General features: G+C 39.0%; 1 protein-coding gene across 11 annotated transcripts in view; it reads right to left on the bottom strand.

Moving 5' to 3' along the window:
* MTRF1 (mitochondrial translation release factor 1) overlaps window positions 1-19,670 on the bottom strand; it is a 57,754-nt gene that overhangs the window by 32,547 nt on the left and 5,537 nt on the right. For 2 of the 11 annotated variants that reach the window (XM_040448573.1, XM_040448574.1), the window contains exons 2-4: window positions 6,725-6,893; window positions 6,479-6,611; window positions 4,444-4,869 (exon numbers count right to left, since the gene is read on the bottom strand). In XM_040448573.1, the coding sequence (XP_040304507.1) occupies window positions 4,444-4,869; window positions 6,479-6,566 (514 nt within the window). In that variant the 5' untranslated portion in view covers window positions 6,567-6,611; window positions 6,725-6,893. The other 9 variants (XM_040448571.1, XM_040448569.1, XM_040448567.1 and 6 more) reach the window with 9 other exon arrangements.

Here is a 19,670-nt window from a genome sequence, read left to right as displayed (position 1 = left end):
ATGACTGGTGCCCCAAAGAGTTTATGATTTGAATGTGTACAATTAATTCTAGAAATCGATGATTGTTTAAGGAACTGGTTAATTAAATATAAACCCAAGTAAGGAGAGTTTTGGAGAAAATTGGGGTGACCACTTTTTGTCTTCAAGGTGGCAGCCATTACTCCACACACGGTGGGTAATCTAGCATGGCTAGTAGAGCCTCCATTTTTTTCAAAGTCAGAAATAAGAACTCTTAAAAGTTTGAAGTCTCTTGAAATGTTTATCCCTAGTAAACATTTTTTAAGAACACCATGCAGGTCAAACAAAACATCTTTGTAACCTCTGTTTTATGGAAACAATGGTCCTTTTCACATCATTTCAAAAGCAGAAAGTTAAGTCCTAGAACTCCCAACAAGAAAGCTACCAATGAGAGACAGTAGCCAAGCTTGGTGGATCTCATAACCTTTGCCTCCATTGCTAGATACCGAGACTCCATTTGTTAGTGGCAATGCCTGCAAATTGAGGTAGAAATTGTTGATTCTTAGTAAGAAAACAGAAATGAAAAAATCATAATCATAAAAGAGAGAAGGTTCTTGAAACTTCTTCCCTAGTCATGGAAGCCATTAAGGTCTGGTGGGATTCTATGCCTCTTTCATGCTTTCAACATTTAACACTTATTATGCGCCAGATACTCTGCTACTTGTTGGAAACACAAGGATGAATAAAACAGGATTCTAGGCCTCAAGTGGCTCAGCGTGGTGGGAAAGATGGACACGTACACGATTAAAACATGTGATATGACAGTGCCATGGAGGCATAAAGGAGGGGGGTCTAACCCAGACTTCAGCACTTGAGAAAGGGTTTCTGATAAGGTGCCAAACTAAATTCTAATTATGGATCATCTGTTGCAGAATTGTAATATCACTAGTGGCCCCACAGTATGCACTTATGCCACAAATGGAAACCAGCATGACAATACTCCGTATAGATACTTGATAGGTCAAAAGAAAAACGTGATTTGCAGTCACATAAAATTATTTTTGTGGCCTCTGTTTACTGATCTATAAAATCCAACTTAATTCAATTTCATTATATCAACAAAGGTTTGTCTATTATATCCTATGTTTGGTGCTGCAGGAAATATAAAGATGAGTGAGACACAGGCTCTATCCTTGAGAACAGATGATGAGGGAAGGGGCAGAAGTTAATTAACTTTTTTTTTTAATGTTTATTTTTGACAGAGACAAAGACAGAGTACGAGCAGAGCAGGGGAGAGCAGAAAAAGAGAGACACAGAATCCAAAGTAGGCTGTCAGCACAGAGCCTGACACGGGGCTCAAATTCATGAGCTGCGAGATCATAACCTGAGCTGAAGTTGGATGCTTAACTGACTGAGCCACCCAGGGACCCCAAACCAATTAACTTTTAAGACAAAGGATCAAAATTCAAAACAGAGAAAGGTAAACTTATTTGTTTTACAGAGGGGATTGAGGCCAAAGTAGACATCCAAGCCATACGTAAAAGGGGACTGAATTTTAACAAGGTGACATTGGTGGGTAACAGTAAGTGCAAAGACAGACATGGGATGATACTGGAATATTCAGGGAACGGTGAGTTATCTATTTTTCTTGGAAAGTAGCGTATGCAATGGGAATTAACGCACTACACAGAGAGGCTGGTGTCACTCTGCAGAGGCTCTTAAATGCCAAATCAAGAAATATGTATTTACACGCAATGGGAGCTACTGAAAATTCTGAGCAGGGGAGTAATAGATTAAGGTTGCACTTGGACTGGGAAAGCCTGTAAGTGGCACAAGTTAGGAATTTATCGTAATCATTCAGGATGAGATATAATAAAGATATAAATGAGCAGAAAGAATAGAAGGGGACTATTGAAAGGTATACCACAGAGGTAGAGCCTCCTGGACTTTGAATCATTGTGCAGTGGATAAGAACAGAGGCTGTGGAGTCTCACTGATTGGGTTCAAATCCTTACTCCTCACCTGACTGGCTGAGTGACCTTTAACGTCTTAAGCTCTCAGTTGCTTCATCTATAAAATGAAGATTTTGCCTTAGCAGATTATTGTGAATATTCAAATGAGGTAATATTTGTAAAATACTTAGCTTAAGTGCCTGGCACATAGTAAGACCGGAAATGTAGCTTTTATTAGAGAATAGCAGAATTGCAGACCTAGAAAACATTTCAGAAGCAATCCAATCCAGTCTTAATTACACATGATACAACCAAGGCTGAAGAAGGTTATATCAATTTAATTTAGAAAGCATTTAGTCAGTTTCTATTATGTGCAAAGAACTTTCCCAAAACCAATGAATTACAAATTTGAGTGGCATAATACAAAAGAGTAAAAAAAGTCCTCATTAAATAATAGGTGAGAAACTCATGGTACCACCAACAAAAGGCAGGACAATACAAGTCTTTGGAAATCCAGAAATTTATAGGTGTAACTGTGACTGGCCTTGACGTTGCTTAATGTCTCTAACACTTAATGAAACAGGATGAAGCACAGGGGAAAGTTTAGAAACTAAAAGCTTAAAGCACTATCTGGATAAATGTTGAATCCCAGGTTAGTTCATCATATTTTTCTCTCAACTTGTGTACATTTTGGAAAATTTTCATATAAGGAAAATGTTAAGGCAACAGCAATATTAAGAAATACTAAAATTAAAAATACACATCTCACATCATATATAAAATTAATTCAAATAGATCAAATAATTAAATATAAGGCTAAAAATATAACTCTCAGAAGTAAACACGATGTACCCTTTGTGACCTTAGATTACACAACAGTTTCTTAGATAGGACACCAAAAACACAAGCAACAAGAAAAAAAAAAAGATAAATCTGACATCATGAAAATTAAATATTATGGTGCTTCAATCTTTTTTTAAAAAGCAGGGGAAGGGGCAGCTGGCTGGCTTAGTAGATAGAGCATGCGACTCTTGATCTTGTGGTTGTAAATTCAAGCCCCACGTTAGATGTAGAGATTACTTAAAAACAAAATCTCAGGGGCGCCTGGGTGGTTCAGTTGGTTAAGCGTCGGACTCTTGATTTTGGCTCTGGACATGATCTCACGGTTCGTGGGTTCAAGCTTCCCATCAGGCTCTGTACTGACAGAGCCTGCTTGGAATTCTCTCTCTTCCCCTCCTCCCTCTCAAAATAAATAAACAGATATTAAAAAAAAATAAGATCCTAAAAAAAATTATAGTGATTCAAAAAATAACCCACAGAGATAATTTTTGCATATACCTGATAAGAAACTTGTAGCTATAATATAAAGAACTCTCACAAATCAATAGCAAGAAAAATAATTAAAAAAAAATTTTTTTTTCAACGTTTATTTATTTTTGGGACAGAGAGAGACAGAGCATGAACGGGGGAGAGGCAGAGAGAGAGGGAGACACAGAATCGGAAACAGGCTCCAGGCTCCGAGCCACCAGCCCAGAGCCCGACGCGGGGCTCGAACTCACGGACCGCGAGATCGTGACCTGGCTGAAGTCGGACGCCCAACCGACTGCGCCACCCAGGCGCCCCAGCAAGAAAAATAATTTAAAAATAGGCAAAGGATCTGAACAGTCATTTAACCAAAGATGAATTACAAATGACCAACAGGCACATGAAAAGATGCTCAACATCATTAATCAGGGAAATGCAAATCAAAGCCACAATAAGATATCATCTCCACCCATTAGGATAGCTAGAATCAAAAGGGCAGAATTTAAATGGTGAAGCCACTTTGGAAAACAGTCTTCCAACTGTTCAAAAGGTAAAATGTAGAGTTACAAGACTCAGAAATTGTAGCACCATTGTTCTTAATAACCAAAAAGTGGAAACAATTCAATATCCATTAACTGATGAATGGATAGATGAAAAGAAAATGTGGTATATCCATACAATGGAATACAGTTCCACAATAAAAACTACAAATACATGCTACAACATAGATGAACCTTGAAAATATTATGCTAAATGAAATAAGCCAATCACAGAGGATATACTGCATGACTCTATAAATGCCTGAAGTGAGTAAATCTAGAAAGTAGATTAGCAGTTGCTTCTGGTTGGTAGGGAAGGGGGAATTGGGACAAGATGGCTACAGGGTGCAGAGTTTCTTTCTGGGAAGATGAAATAACACCTAGACCATATGAGCCCTTTGATGGGGTTGGAACCGTATTTTTGTGTCTCTGCTATACACATAGGACAGTGCTCAATAAACTAAAATTTCTGAAAATATTAATATTCAGTTTCCTAGACCCTAAAAACTTGGCAAGCACCACGAGGAGCTTGGTCTCTTAGTAGTTGATTTTTAGTAGTTGAAATACTTTAAACACCCAGGGGAGAATCCTGTTTTCGCTGAGTGTAGGTTTTTTAAAAGACTGCAATTCAATAAAGCTTTAACCTATAATCAATCATGTCCTTTTACACACGCGTATCTGTTACCTACTTCTACACATTGAATCTAATTCTTCAATTGCTTGCTCAGCCTCCTGAATTTCTTGGTAAATGGCTGCGAGTGGTGCCAACTCAGCATGCCTTCTATTCAAGGCTCTTCGGTCCCCTTCATTCAGAGACACTCGCTGCAAACACTGATCAAGCATACGGTGCTCCTTACTCAGGTCCTCCATATATTTCTGTAGTGCTTTATGCTTCCACAGCATCCTGGTGTCTTGATGACAATATCTCCTGGGACAATTCTTATTTAACAGATGATGGAGAACTGGATGCCTGTTTTGTCTAAAAACCCACAGTCTTGTATCAAAATGTCTCTGTGTAAACTGATGAGACTGGGGGTGGATGTGGCACTGGTGGTAACCATTACGAGATGAAAGTCTAAAAAGCCAAGCACACAGGTGACGATTCATCTCAGCATCTGAAATATAATAAACACAATCTGAAAAAAAATCAACTCTGCAAATATAAAAGTTGGAAGAAGTCTCAAGAAATCCTGCTCAGTTCACAGCCGCAGCCAGCTCCAAACACTGTCCTGAAATTCAATAATCCATAAAAAGAAAATAATTCTCCAAACATCTGAATATAACATATTAAAATAAATGAATATAGCACTGTTTTCTATTCATCCAATGTATATAATTAGCTAAGGCAAATGAGTAGGAGCATAACTGATAAATGTATTAATAAACTGGATTAAATCAGCTATTTTCTAGAAAGTATTTGGAATCTAGAATTGACTATGTGAACAAACACTTGAAAGGTATGAAATAATCATGCAAGCTTTAGGTAGTTCACATATTCATAGATTCCTGAAGTTTGAAGAAGATATTAACTGTTTTCTTGTCTAATTCATTAATTCTAGGTATCCAGATGTCCAAGGAAGTCAACTGACTTAATCATGATTATTCACTCAGCCAGACAGGCAGAGCTAATACTAGACTGCAGTTTGCTTGTTCAAAGCTCAGTGCTTTCCATTCTCAATTCTGCAATCAGGTGCTTCCCTTTTAGCTGAGGCCCTAAAGGAAGAAAACTTCAAATATTATACTAAGAAAGTAGGTCTGGTAAAAAGGGACAGTGGTGATATCTGCATTAAATGAAAAAAGCAGAATGCAAAACAATATAATCTCAATTAGGTTTTTAAAATTTTCTACGACATTATGGTATACATATAAAAAAGGTAAACAGAGTATTTTTGGGGGGGGGGACCTAAAAAAGAAATAGAGCAAAATGTTAACAAGATGATCTCTAGTGGTGGGCTTGTGGATACCTTTTGCTTGCCTTCTAGCTTTTCTACCTTTCGGCGTTTTAAATTTTTCTATATGCATAGCATGTATTACTTCCACAATCAGGAAAAAAGTTACTTAAAAAAATTACAGGTTAGGTGAAATTGTCTGTGTACACTGATTTACCTGTTCTTCCCTCTAATAGACAATCAGAAGCTAACAAAAGCACAAAGTAGTTTTATTAAGAAAGGGGGAAGATAAAGATAAAAACACTTTGCCCCTAAAATTCGAGATTCAAAGTTGAAGTAAGGGTCATAATTTTATCAGAATCAATCTTTATTGTCTCTGGTGTTCCTACTATGCTAGGAGGTACATTCATATATTAAACTCATTTGATCACTCTAAGTCTGCTAAGTTGAATATCATAATCTCCTAGGAAATAAAATATTCAGAATGATCTCCAAAATCTACAGATTTTGTAGGATTCTATTAACAAACTTTAACATACTGAATCACATTTGGAAAAAGACTGTAGAAGGATGCACCAATACCCAACAGCCATAAATGTGACAGTCCTTCAGCAGGTTTCCAATGTCTTTACATGCAGTCTCAAGCACATCGGAGGAAGAGTGTCCAATTGAAAACAAGGACAAATCAAAAGGATGACAAATTTTTGTTAGAACATTTCTAGCTAAAATTTCCATCCTAGGAACAGTAGTAGAGTAAATAACTCTTAAGGTCATGAACCTCAATGTTTAGGGGGGGGGGAACCCAAGACGTTTTACTCGCTAGTGTTACCTATACCTGAGAACGGCAAGTCTTCTCCGTCACCCACCACAAGACCAGGATTAGTCGGTACTCTAAGGACAATTCTCAAGAGTCGGCAGGTCATAAGTGATACTAAGCCTGCGCCAGAGCAGCACACGTAAACCAGATTCTGTAATTCAGAATACGGAGTGATCCCAAAGAGGCAACATGAAAGAAAAATGGGGATAGAAAAAAGACCTTTAAAAGATCTAAAATAGAAAAGGAAAAAAAAAAAGTGAGTACCTAAGAAATATAAGTAGGACAGCTTTCCTTACCGTAGCCGGAACTCTCTGTGACCTGCTACATTTCAGCCCGACACACACGGGATTACTTTCACTTCCGGTATCACTCCTTCCGGGTGGACGCTTGCTCTCAGCCTCTCCGGAGTCGTCGTGGGCGTGCGTGTTAACAGCTAACAGGGAAACGCAAGGGAAAAATGACAAATCGAGAAAGAAAAAAAAATGATAAGGCAAAAATGAATATCCCAGGAGATGACCACCCGCGCAGTACTTATCCAGAACCTGAGCCCAGGGCGTGGGTTGCGATGGGGCAAGGAGGGTGGGCGGTGGTGAAATGTAGAATGAACTACAACTCCCGGGGATCCCATCCGGGAATCCTGGGAGTTGTAGTTTATGCCCAGGCTGCCTTTGATGGACCTTTGGTTTCATAGTTACAGGCAAATAACATGAGAGAGATTCTCTACCATTCTGATTAGGAGATCAAGAATTACAATATAGTAATTTGAAATTAAAAGAATTTCCTTATATGTGGAGCCACTAAAGCAGTGTTGTTTTTTTTTGAGGACTCCCTTTTCATCACCCCCAAATTTGGGGATTCTGCATGGTTTTTCATTTTTATTTCTTTTTTTTTTTCCTGTGGGATTCTGCATGTTTTTAACAAAATATTTTTTAATGTTTATTATTTATTTATTTATTTATTTATTTATTTATTTATTTGAGAGGGAGAGAGATACAGCATGAGCAGGGAAGGGGCAGGGAGAGAGGGAGACACAGAATCTAAAGCAGTCTCCAGGCTCTGGGCTGTCAGCACAGAGCCTGACACGGGACCTGAACTAATGGACCATGAGATCATGACCTGAGCTGAAGTCAGACACTTAACCAACTGATCCACCCAGGCGCCCCAGGATTTTGCATGTTAATAGTTGTACTTTCAACTTGCACTGCTTGAGAAAATACCTAGTAACTAAAGGAGGATATAAATTTATATTTTTAAAAATCATAACAGGATCTTAAAGATAGAAGACTACATATATCCACAAATTAAGGACTTTATAGATGTTGCATGCACATACAGAATTTAGGGGCTCAAACTAGGGTCATAGCTTGTAAACTACCGATTAAATAAACCAACTAATAGACAATTCCAGGAGAATGCAAACATATTGCCTTACTTTGGATATTCCAGTGGCGATCACATTTACAAGTTACACGACAGCTGTGTCTCACTATCACTTTCTGAAAAGCCAAGGTAAACATCAACCCATATAACCAAATTCATAGGATATTTTCTTAGGTTACAATCCCATATAAAAAGGACAATTAACCCTAAATGTAAATATCTAACATTACTTAGTTAAAGGTATCTACTTCTATCTAGTATATATTAAATTATATACTAAATGGTTTAAGCCTATTAGTTTAATCCATACTACAACAACCCTAAAATATCCATTTTGTGGAAGAGGAAAAAACTAAGGCATAGAGAGCTTAAGTAACTTGTCCAAGGTAAAAGAACTTATGAGTAATAGAACTGAGATTCAGTCAAGGCAGTCTGTCTTAATGATCTGTCGCTCCTAAGCTCTGATACTCTCCTTCCTTCAAAAAAAGAAAGAAAAAGGAAAACAATCATTCATTCAACAATGAGTACCATTTATGTCTACTCACTGTGTTCTGGATATGAAAATTTAACAATGACTAGAAAAGACAAAACTTTGCCTATATGGAGTTTATTTTCCAGTAGAGAACAAATTCCAAAGGATCCACATAAATCATTCTCCTAAATTATCCAATGAAATCCTTTAATTCTTTATTTTGATTTGTGTATGCAGACATAATAATTTAAGTATTATAGTATACAAAGATTTATTCTCTTTAAAAAATAAGCCTTACTGCTACGGACCAAATTGTGTCCCCTGCGTTCCCAAATCTAATATGTTGAAGCTACCCTCCAATATGACTGCACTGGAAATCGGGCCTTTAAGGTTAAGTGAGCCATAAAGGTGAAAGCCCGATCTAGTAGCATTTGTGCCCTTGTAAGAAGCTTGCGAGTGCAAGCTGTTTCTTCTTTTTCTGTCCCTCTTTCTCTAAGACAAAGAGGCCTCAGAATGAAATCTACCCTGCTGGCACCTTGATCTTGGACTTTCCTGCTTCCCAAAGTGTGAAGGTTTTTCTGTTGTTTAAGTCACTCAGGCTGTGGTATTTTGTTATGGCAGCCCAAGTGGACTAAGACATTTACATATGTAAAAATCTATTGAGATATAGTACATGAAACTTTATGTACTTTATGTATTTTATTTCTCAATTTAAAAAAATCCCTAAAGACGTTTATCCTTGGTGTTATAAATACTGCTTCCTCCTCCATGTTTTTTTTAAAAGAATATAATGTGGTATATCTACATTTATTAATACACAATAATGTCCACAATAAATCATTAAATGAAAATGACATTGCTAAAAAAACGCTCAGCCAAAAAAAGAGGGGGGGAAGGTGTGAGGGGGACAAAAAAACTCAGCAAACTATTCCATTTGAACAACACATGTGATGCATATATATTTAAAAGTCCAGTGGAGGGGCACCTGGGTGGCTTAGTTGGTTAAGCATCCAGCTTCAATTCAGGTCATGATCTCATGGTTTGTGAGTTTGAACCCCACGTTGGGCTTTTTGCTGACAGTGAGGAGCCTGCTTGGGATTCGGTCTTTGTCCTTCTCTTGCTGCCCCTCCCCTACTCACACTTTCTGTCTCTCTCAAAACAAATTAATAAACTTTAAAAATAAAATAAAAGTCCAGTGGAATTATAGGTCATTCTTATTTTCTTTATAGTATTCTGGATTTCCTGAAGTTTTTTAATAAGCATTATTATAAATAAGACAGCTATAAAAGAAGAAAAAACTACATTCTTTAATGTTTGATTGAAAAGCCTTATGGGAGTTATTATTATTGAATCATTTTATAAAGTTAACTTCTACTTCCAAAGAGCCTGATATATTACAGGAAACATTTTTCTGGAAATAGTAATAAAAAGGTTGATTCAGTGAAAATAATAGCATTTGATTAAATTAGCAACAAGAGCTATTATGTCTGAAATATTTCTCACTATAAAGTTGATCTCATAAAAATTTCTTTTAAGAATATATGTGTAATGGGCACTGACAATTTGGTATGCCTTTAAAAACTAAATGACCTATGTCCCTTTCCTCTGTCTTGGAGCAAGCTCAAACACCAAAATATTTGCAGCGATTTTTCAGATCCATTTACATACACCAAACTTAGCCCAATTTCCAAAGGGTAGAGAATGGGGATTTTCACTTAGCTTCTTCTCAGAGACCTCCAGATAGTTTTATTATTTTTAAAAAATTTTTTAATGTTTAGTTATATTTGAGAGAGATAGAGAGGGAGAGACAGAGCGCTAGTAGGGGAGGGGCAGCACAGAGCCTGATGCAGGGCTCCAACTCACCAGTTGTGAGATCATGACCTGAGCCAGTAGGACACTTAACCAACTGTGCCACCCAGGCGCCCCAACCTCCAGATTGTTTTAAAGATTCTGGAGACACTCTTGTTTCTGCAGTACTAAGAGAAGGATGATTTATGTCCTACAGAGATTCCACATCAAAAAGCATCCACTTAGGGCTTTTTCCCTGAGAGAAGCAGAGCACCAGGGTTTCCTCAGCTCTGGATATTCTTTGGGAAGTCAAACCAGGGTGGGTGTAGAGATTGTTCCAGGCTAAGTTGAAACCTTTGGGCCCATCTGGGAAATGTTCCGAGGTACTGAAAGCAACATAAAATCCCAGGACACAAGCCATAAAACACTATGGGGCACAGCCCACTGTGAAATGCATGTTGGCTCTCTGGTTCAGTTTAGGGTCTTTACCACATTCTGAGGCGTTCCACAATGTGAAGATTGGCAGCCATTTGGTATTTTAACCAGCTATATTTTATTCTAGAAAAAGTGAAACTAGGAATTACTTAACAATTTAACACAGAATTCAAGCCCTCACTTACATGGAAAAGAAACAGCAAAACAAAGGTTATTCTACCTGTATTCTTGTAAAGTATTTTCCCTGAAAGAAGCAGAATACGAAGATGAAAAGGCAGCGTTTCTTATTTTCATATATTCATACTGGTGCTCAAATTTTTCTTAGCTTTGATTTAAAAAAAAAAAAAAAAAAGCTAGGAAACACGCCACCTGCTGGCATTATTGAAACTGGATCTCTCATTTGCAGAGTCAGAGATGTCTTAAGAAGTCAACCTACTCTCTTCCTTTTCCTATTAAAAAGGAAAGGAAAGGAAAGGAAAGGAAAGGAAAGGAAAGGAAAGGAAAGGAAAGGAAAGGAAAGGAAAGGAAAGGAAAGGAAGAAAAGAAAAGAAAAGAAAAGAAAAGAAAAGAAAAGAAAAGAAAAGAAAAGAAAAGAAAAGAAAAGAAAAAGCATAGGCAGGACAAAGAAGAAGCGATCTTGGGAACTCATTTTTATTCTATCCTAAACTGGTATTAGCCTAGGTTGAAGTCAACTTTGATAAGCTCTCCTAAGACTCTTTGGTAATTTCATCTCTTCCATATATCATCCTGAATTTCAGGCTAAATGTTTTTCTTAAATCATTTACTTCAGTTTTGAATCATATATTTTCATATAGTTGTTTCAATAAATTTTATTCTTTTTTTCTCTTAACAGTGGTATTTAAATACCCTTTATAAGCATTAAAGTCTTTTCTGTCTTAGATCCAAAGTAGTCTACGTGGAGGAAATCTATAGTGTGTGTATGTGTAGATATTTATCTTTCCATTTCTTCCCTTTGTATTACAACAATTTTCAAATAGTTCAAAATTAGGGAGAACAATATAATGAACCTCTATGCACCGGTCCAAATTCTCAAGTTATCAATGCAGTGTTAACCTGCCCTCCTCCCTAGGCTTGCTCCCCATATCCTCACAGAATTACTTTGAAGCAAATACAAAACATCTGTAAATATGTTAGTAGGTAGTTCCAGAAAATAAAGCCTTTTTATTTAAAAAAAAAAATTTTTTTTTAACGTTTATTTATTTTTGAGACAGAGAGAGACAGAGCATGAACGGGGGAGGGTCAGAGAGAGAGGGAGACACAGAATCTGAAACAGGCTCCAGGCTCTGAGCGGTCAGCACAGAGCCTGACGCGGGGCTTGAACTCACGGACCGCGAGATCATGACCTGAGCCGAAGTTGGATGCTCAACCGACTGAGCCACCCAGGCGCCCCAATAAAGCCTTTTTAAAAATATAATTACCTCCTCAAATTAAAAATAGCTTCCTGGGGTGCCTGGGTGGCTCAGTCGGTTGGGTGTCCGACTTCGGCTCAGGTCATGATCTCACAGCTCATGGGTTCGAGCCCCACTTCGGGCTCTGTGCTGACAGCTTGGAGCCTGGAGCCTGCTTCGGACTCTGTGTCTCCCTCTCTCTCTGCTCCTTCCCTGCTCACACACTGTTTCTCTCTTTCTCTCTCTCTAAAAAATAAATATTTAAAAAAATAGCTTCCTAACATTATCAAATACCCAGTTCATGTTCAAATTCTTCTCACTGTATCAGATTTTTTCTTTGGCAGTTTGTTCATATTGGTATTGAAATGAGGTCCACGTATTGCAATTTCTTGCTATATTTTTGGTTTGTTTTAATCCACAGGTCTCCCCCCCACCTTTTTTTCCCTTGCAATATATGTGTTGAAGAAACCAGATCTTTTGCCTTGAGGAGTTTCACACAATCTGGATTTTCCCAGAATTGTGTTGCAGTGTTTATCATGTTCCTTTGTTACCTGTATTTCCTATAAACTGCTCCTTGGCTTGATCAATTCAGATTAAAATTTTTGAGGCGGAAGTACCTTATAGGTGGGTTAGACGCTTCCAAAGGGAGGTGCAAAATATTTAGTTGTGTGTTTTAAAAATGATACTAGCAGCTCCTGATTGCCTAGATCCATTATTTCACTAGAGGCTGCAAAATGGTGGTGTTTTATCATTCTTTCTTCATTTATTAGCTAGAATGTCTACAAAGAGAAAATGTTAGCTAGGATGCAATTGGGATGTTACTCAAATCTGAGGGCTGAAAGCTATAAGCAGAAGGGAGGAAAAGGAGGGGGCAAAACCGGGATGGAATGTGTTTTGTTTTGCAGAACCAACAGTTTTAGCCAAGGAGATACCTGGCTAGGTGTGTCTCACCTGATAGCCCCTTGGTAGGTGTGTCTCACTTGATAGCCCTTCACTGAGCAGGTTTGAGCCAGATTGGAGCTGAGTACCTGCTCCGATGACCTCCAGTTGTCCCGAGGGTACCTTTAGCTCATTATAATGTTAAGATCTGCCGTGGGTGGGGTTTTCTGCCATTTTTTGAACGAAAAATGTATGCCTAGTGTGTCGACATGGTAGGCATGCACAATTGAACCGGAGTGTCTCTGCAAGCATCCTGACCCTGTCCCCAATATATTGAATAAAACTTCCTGTACTAACCCTCTGGGGAAGACAGTGCTTTGAGAGCTATCTCCCTGTCTCCTTACTTGTAATAAGCATAGCAAGTTCTTTGCTTTCAATGCTCTTTTGGGTCGTGTTCAATTTAATGCACCCCAAGCAGTGAACCCCTTGAGTTTGGTTACAAAACTTATCCTCCTCAACTACTGGTTGCCCTTGCTTTGAAATTTTTAAAAGGAAAAGTGAAAACTTTGCCAAAGTGGAGAGGGGATCAAATTCAAAAGCTTCCTTTCCAAACCATTTCCAGGATTTCCAAATTCTATTTCAATCTGATCTTTTCTTACTTCAGTAATATGACAGTTGTCTGTAATTCCCAAGTCCCCAAAGCTTTGAAAAACTTTATTTTGAATTAAAAAATGTCTGAAAACTGAAGTCTTAGTAAATTATTGGATGGGCAAAGCTTCCGAATTTGTCAGGCAATCCTGACTTGGACTGATGTGAGGCCATTTATATCTTTATTTATCTCACTTGGAATAAATGTTCATATATTTTACTGAAAAAATATTCATGTATTTATAGGGTGCTGGCCCGGATCCCACTAACTGTCTTATGTAACAAACAGCACACACATTTTCCTTTCTAAGTCCAAAATATTCCAAAGTTTGAAAATATGTGCTCCCAAGTACTTCAGACAAAGAATGGTGAACTGTGACAACAATACAGTGGTTAACATTCACTGAGTACTTATTCTTTATCAGGTAATGCTCTGAATGTTTTACATTGAACTAACTCATTCAATCTTTCAAAACCCCTATGAAGTAGGTTCAATTGCAAAGCCCAGTATGCCTACATGACTTGCTCTAGGTTGTGCCCAAGAGACAATATATTGGCCAGAAGGGTTTGAACCAAGACAGGGGGGCTACACTGTGACCTTGTTTCTGCCACCTGTTTTCTGTCTCATTTAATGGTGCATCATCCCCTCAGCACCGCACTGATCTGACTCCAATCAACCTTTCTTCGCTCGTGATACCCTCCAAGAACCTCATGTCTCAGTTCAACCGGAAGGCTCCTTATTTCCCCAAAACACAATTTCAAAGGTGTCTTTTTGTTCATATTGCTAAATGGTATTTTTTTTAAAGGTGAGACTATGATCCTTGTACTGGTATGAGATGTACATCTGTTAAAAATTTTAACTAATTATGAATAAAGGATGTTACAACTAAAGAAAAATCCTGAGAGAAGATATAAATATGCCATAAGGAACCCTAAAATGAATTTGTTTAAGAGATGAAAAATTGGGGGCGCCTGGGTGGCTCAGTTGGTTGAGTGTCCGACTCTCGATTTTGGTTCAGGTCATGATTCGAGGGTTGTGGGATTGAGTCCCGTGTAAGGCTCTGCACTGAGCATGGAGCCTGTTTAAGATTCTCTCTCTCTGTGTCTCTCTCTCTCTCTCTTTCTCTCTCTCTCTCTCTCTCTCTCTTTCTCTCCCCCTCCCTCCCCCTCTATCCCTTCCCTGCTCATGCAGGTGCACACTCTCTCTCAAATAAAAAAAAAAGAAAAGAAAAAAAGATGAAAAGCTGGTCAATATACACAAGACAGTAATAATTTGCATCTCTATCACACACAATTTGCATTGCTGGCAACAAGAATCCTTTGCATTGTTAGCAGTTTTCTGCAACTTAAGAGTTATAAAACAGCTCAAAGGCAAGGGAAAACAGTCCATTCCACAGGACTGTCCCATAATCTTTTTGCCCATTTCAAAGCCTTATGGTTTTTCTTCACATTAATTTCTCTGTCTGGAGTGAATACAGTGGAATTGTCTTCATCAAACTGGCACTTGGCGTATACCCACTATGTGCCAAGCATGCTGCTCAGTGCTAGGAGTTGAGTGGTGAGGAAGATAGACACCATTCCTGCTGTCACCATTTTTTATAGATCGGCCCATCCACCTAATCACACAGTTAGTTCTGCCTCCTTTTGAGCTCCCATGTGATCTCATTACATTGCTTGTGATGCTGCTCAATCTTTTCTTGTATCATACTTAGTTGGCAATGTATTGTTCACACCGGATTTTGTAGTTCTGGGGAACAGGACACAAGTCCCAAATTCTGAATATCTTTTGTATAAGATGATAAATTATCTTTTGATTCTTGAGGAGGTAAAAACAATGGCCTTTCAATGTAACCAACATGACTTTGATTCTCTGCTACATGTAAAATGCTATGCCATGTGCATGGCAGGAAGATGATTAATTCAGCAAAGATGTCTGTGAGCACCAACTATAAAACACAGGGAGTACAGTCAAGTAAGACATAGTGTCCAATCCAGAGGATCTTCAGTCTAATGGGGGAAATGGACAAGTAAGTTAACCTCAACATGGTGTGAAGAGTGCTGTATTAGAGGTGAGTGCGGAGTGTTTTGACAATGTGGAGGTCCAACCACATTAGAGTAGTGAGCAGGGATGGCTTCTGGGACAAGATGATGCTTAATCTGAGTTTGGAAGGACAAGATGGAGTTAGCGAGTCACAGACAGGGCATCACAGATATACACTGAGAATTTGAGAAATGACAAGTGGCAGAGTCTGGTTGAGTGGTGGGACACAAGGCTGTATAGGCAGGCAGGAACAGAATCATAAAGGGCTTTGCATACTGAGGCAGAGAGGTTCAGCTTTCTCTTGAAAGCCACAGAAGGATTTTGTAGTTTACAAAGATAACTCAGCAGGCTGAATCATGCCCTGCTTCCTGACAAAATTCACATCCTAATCCCTGGAATCTGTGAATGTGTTACTTTACATGGAAAAAGGGGACTTTGCAGATGTGATTAAGTTAAGGATCTTGAGATGGGGAGATTACCCTGCATTATCTTGGTGGGTGTGATCACAAGAGTCCTGATGAGACAGGTGGTGGAGTTAGAGTCAGAGAGAAGATGTGAGGGGGATGCAGAGGTCAGAGGAGAGAGAATCTATGCTGTTGGCTTTGAAGATGGAAAAAGGGGCCACAAGCCTAGGGATGCAGGTGGTCTGGAGAAGTTGTGAAAGGTAAGGAAAGGAATTCTCTGCTACAGCCTCCAAAAGGAACATAGTTTGCAAAACACATTTCAGACGTCTGACCTCCAGAACTCTACAGTAATACATCTGTGTTGCTGTAAGCCACTAAATGTATAGCAATTTGTTACAGCAGCAATGGGAAATTAATAAAGACTCCCTCGGCAGCTATGTAGACAATGAAGGAGGCTGGTCAAGAAGCCATGGAAACTAGTTCATATGCTGTGGGGGGCAGTGTAGCACAGAGGCTAGGTGCCTGAGCTTTGGCAAGATGGCCCGCCCTTCTCAGTTTTTTAATTTAGTGCAAATTTACTTAAATTTTTTTTTAAAGTTTATTTACTCATTTTTGAGAGAAAGAAAGCAGGCGGGGGAGAGGCAGAGAGACAGAGGGAGAGAGAGAGAATCCCAAGCAGGCTCCACACTGTCAGCATGAAGCCCGACGTGGGGCTCAAACTCATGAACTGCAAGATCACGAGATCATGACCTGAGCAGAAGCCAAGAGTTGGACTCCCAGCCAACTGAGCCACTCAGGAGCTCCCAAATTTATTTTTAAAACTTCAGTTCTCATTTGGATAAGTAGGATAATTGTTTGATAACAGTAATTTAAAAAAATGATAACAGTAATTAAGGAGAGAAGGAAGAATAAGGAGAGAGCAGTAAAGTCTCCAAAGAAGGTAGAAACGTATTGTCTTCTAAGCACAGATGGAGAAACTAATTCTGGCATAGGCCAGAAGGCACTGTTTTGGCTGAGAAGGGAAGAAAGAAGAAAACAATGGGTACAGATGGGTGCTCAACAACTGTGGGTTGAATGAGTGAATAGACAAGGAGATAATGGTGTGCGTTAGATGCACTGGTGAGTTAGATGCAGTTGAAGAAGAGGTGTATGGAGGATAGAAGAGTGAGTGAGCCCAGATCCCCTGCATCTTGAAGAGTGAATGGCACTTAAAAAGGAGTCAACAAATATTTGTTTGAATTTGTTGAAAGAACAATAGGAGATTGTCATCAGAATGTGGGGTAACCCCAGGAGAATCTGATTGGAGTCACTATCGTCAGAAATTACAGATGTATATAGAACAACCCTCTGAGGGCAATAGCTCTTGGCTTCATGCTGAAGGCATGCTAGACTTCTCTCAATGTTACACTAACAGGCTATTAATCCCACAAGCTGGCATCTCATTTCTAATAAAAGGTACATCATGCCTACTGTAGGAAGTTTCCTTGGAGTTGAAAGAATACTGGCAAATCTCTTGTATTTTAAAAATAATGAGGGGGCGCCTTGGTGGTTCAGTTGATTAAGTGTCCAACTCTTGATTTTGGCTTAGGTCATGATCTCTCGGTTCATGGGATCAAGTCCTATGTCAGACTCTGTACTGATAGCTCAAAATTTGCTTGGGATTCTCTCTCCCCCTCTTCCTGTCCCTCCCCTGCTCACAATCTCTCTCTCTCTCTCTCAAAATAAATAAGCATTAAAAAAAATAAATGTAATTAGAAAAATAAGATAGTAGATTCCTGGAATTTCTGATTTGAGAGGAAGGGCAAGTGTTGCAGATTAAAAATTTGGTCAAAACTCTCTAGGTTTTGAAAAGTGTACAATGACATGTATCTACCATTATGGTATCATACAGAATAATTTCACCACCATAAACATCCTCTGTGCTCTATTTATCCCTCCCTCCTCCAACCTCTGGCAATCATGGATCTTTTTACTGTCTCCATACTTTTGTCTTTTCTGTCATATGTCATATGGTTGGACTCATGTGGCCTTTTCAGATTGGCTTCTTTTACTTAGTAATATGCATTTAAGATTCTTCCATGTCTTTTTGTGGCTTGATAGTTCTTTTTTTTTTTTTTTTTTTTTAAGTGCAGAGTAGTACTCCATTGTCTGGATGGACCACAGTTTGTCCAAGGCTAGGGTTTTAAATCACCCACATGGATATTGGAGTCATAGTAGATGGATATTATGAGTGAAGTTGAAAGGACATCTATTGTCACTTGGCAAATGACCAGATGGAGGATAGTGACCAAGATGAAAAGAAGAGAGTGACAGAGCTGATGGGTATAGACTCAAAATTGATTTCCTTTTCCTTAAATGAAGGTGAAGTCTTATGATTTGGAGGCAGGGGGATGGGAAAAAAATGCTGATTCTCCCCCCACCAACTCCTATGGTACATGCAGAGAGGAAGATGAAAAATGAGAGACAAAGTCCTTGGTGAAGGGTTGGGTAGCAGTTAAAAGGAGGAGGAAGAGAGTACTCAGTAAAGGGGTTGAGGATGAAGCCCAGTGGGAAGGTATGGCATAGAGAACAGTGCTACGAGGGTAAGTCTGTTGAAGTGAGATGCCTGGAGGGGTGTAAATCTGACTGGTTTTGAGTGAACTCTTGTGTAATAATGTTTCTGTGCTTATCCAGAGACTTTATTTAAAAAAACATTTTTTTTAAATGTTTATTTATTTTTGAGAGACAGAGCACAAGCCAGGGAGGGGCAGAAAGAGAGAGGAAAACAGAATCCGAAGTAGGCTCCAGGCCCTGAGCTGTCAGTACAGAGCCCAACATGGGGCTCAAACTCACAGACCGTGAGATCATGACCTGAGCTGAAGTCGGATGCTTGACCGACTAAGCCACCTAGGTACCCCAAACCCAGACACTTTAAATGATGCCAATTCTAGACCCCACCTACTGTTTGTGGGGCCATCAGCAATGGTTTTTACCTAGGGTTCCAAATTGAATTTTGGTGATGAGTGTTTTTTGTTTGTTTTTGTGCCTTATATCTAAATTTAACTTCAAGAATGGGGGGCATGTTTAAACCTGGGTTAGGATGAATGGTCTTGAAGTAGTGGTTCCCAAGTTGATTATACATTATGATCATCTAGGAGGATTTAAGAAAAAAACCCATTCTCTACCCCACCCCAACTGAATCTCCACCCAACCCCAACTGAATCCGCCTATGGAAGTAGGATTTGAGCATCAGTTTTATTTTGTTTTTATTTTATTTTATTTTATTTTATTTTATTTTATTTTGTTTTATTTTATTTTATTTTTTATATTTTAGAGTTCTGGAGGTTAGATGTCTGAAATGTGTCTGCAAGACTATGTTCCTTTTGGAGGCTGTAGCAGAGAATTCCTTTCCTTACCTTTCTGCACTATAAGTGCAGACCCCGATGTGGTGCTTGAACTCACGAACCATGAGATCATGACCCAAGCCAAAGTCAGATGCTTCACCAATTGAGCCACCCAGGCACCCCTTGGACATGAGTTTTTTGTTTTTTTTTTAATTTTTTTTTCAACGTTTATTTATTTTTGGGACAGAGAGAGACAGAGCATGAACGGGGGAGGGGCAGAGAGAGAGGGAGACACAGAATCGGAAACAGGCTCCAGGCTCTGAGCCATCAGCCCAGAGCCTGACGCGGGGCTCGAACTCATGGACCGAGAGATCGTGACCTGGCTGAAGTCGGACGCTTAACCGACTGCGCCACCCAGGCGCCCCTGGTAC

Source organism: Herpailurus yagouaroundi, unplaced genomic scaffold (assembly GCF_014898765.1).
Source record: "Herpailurus yagouaroundi ecotype Mexico unplaced genomic scaffold, PumYag 197, whole genome shotgun sequence".
NCBI lineage: Eukaryota > Metazoa > Chordata > Mammalia > Carnivora > Felidae > Herpailurus > Herpailurus yagouaroundi.
The sequence above is the reverse complement of the archived record's forward strand: the minus strand, read 5'-3'. Positions and strand labels throughout refer to the sequence as shown.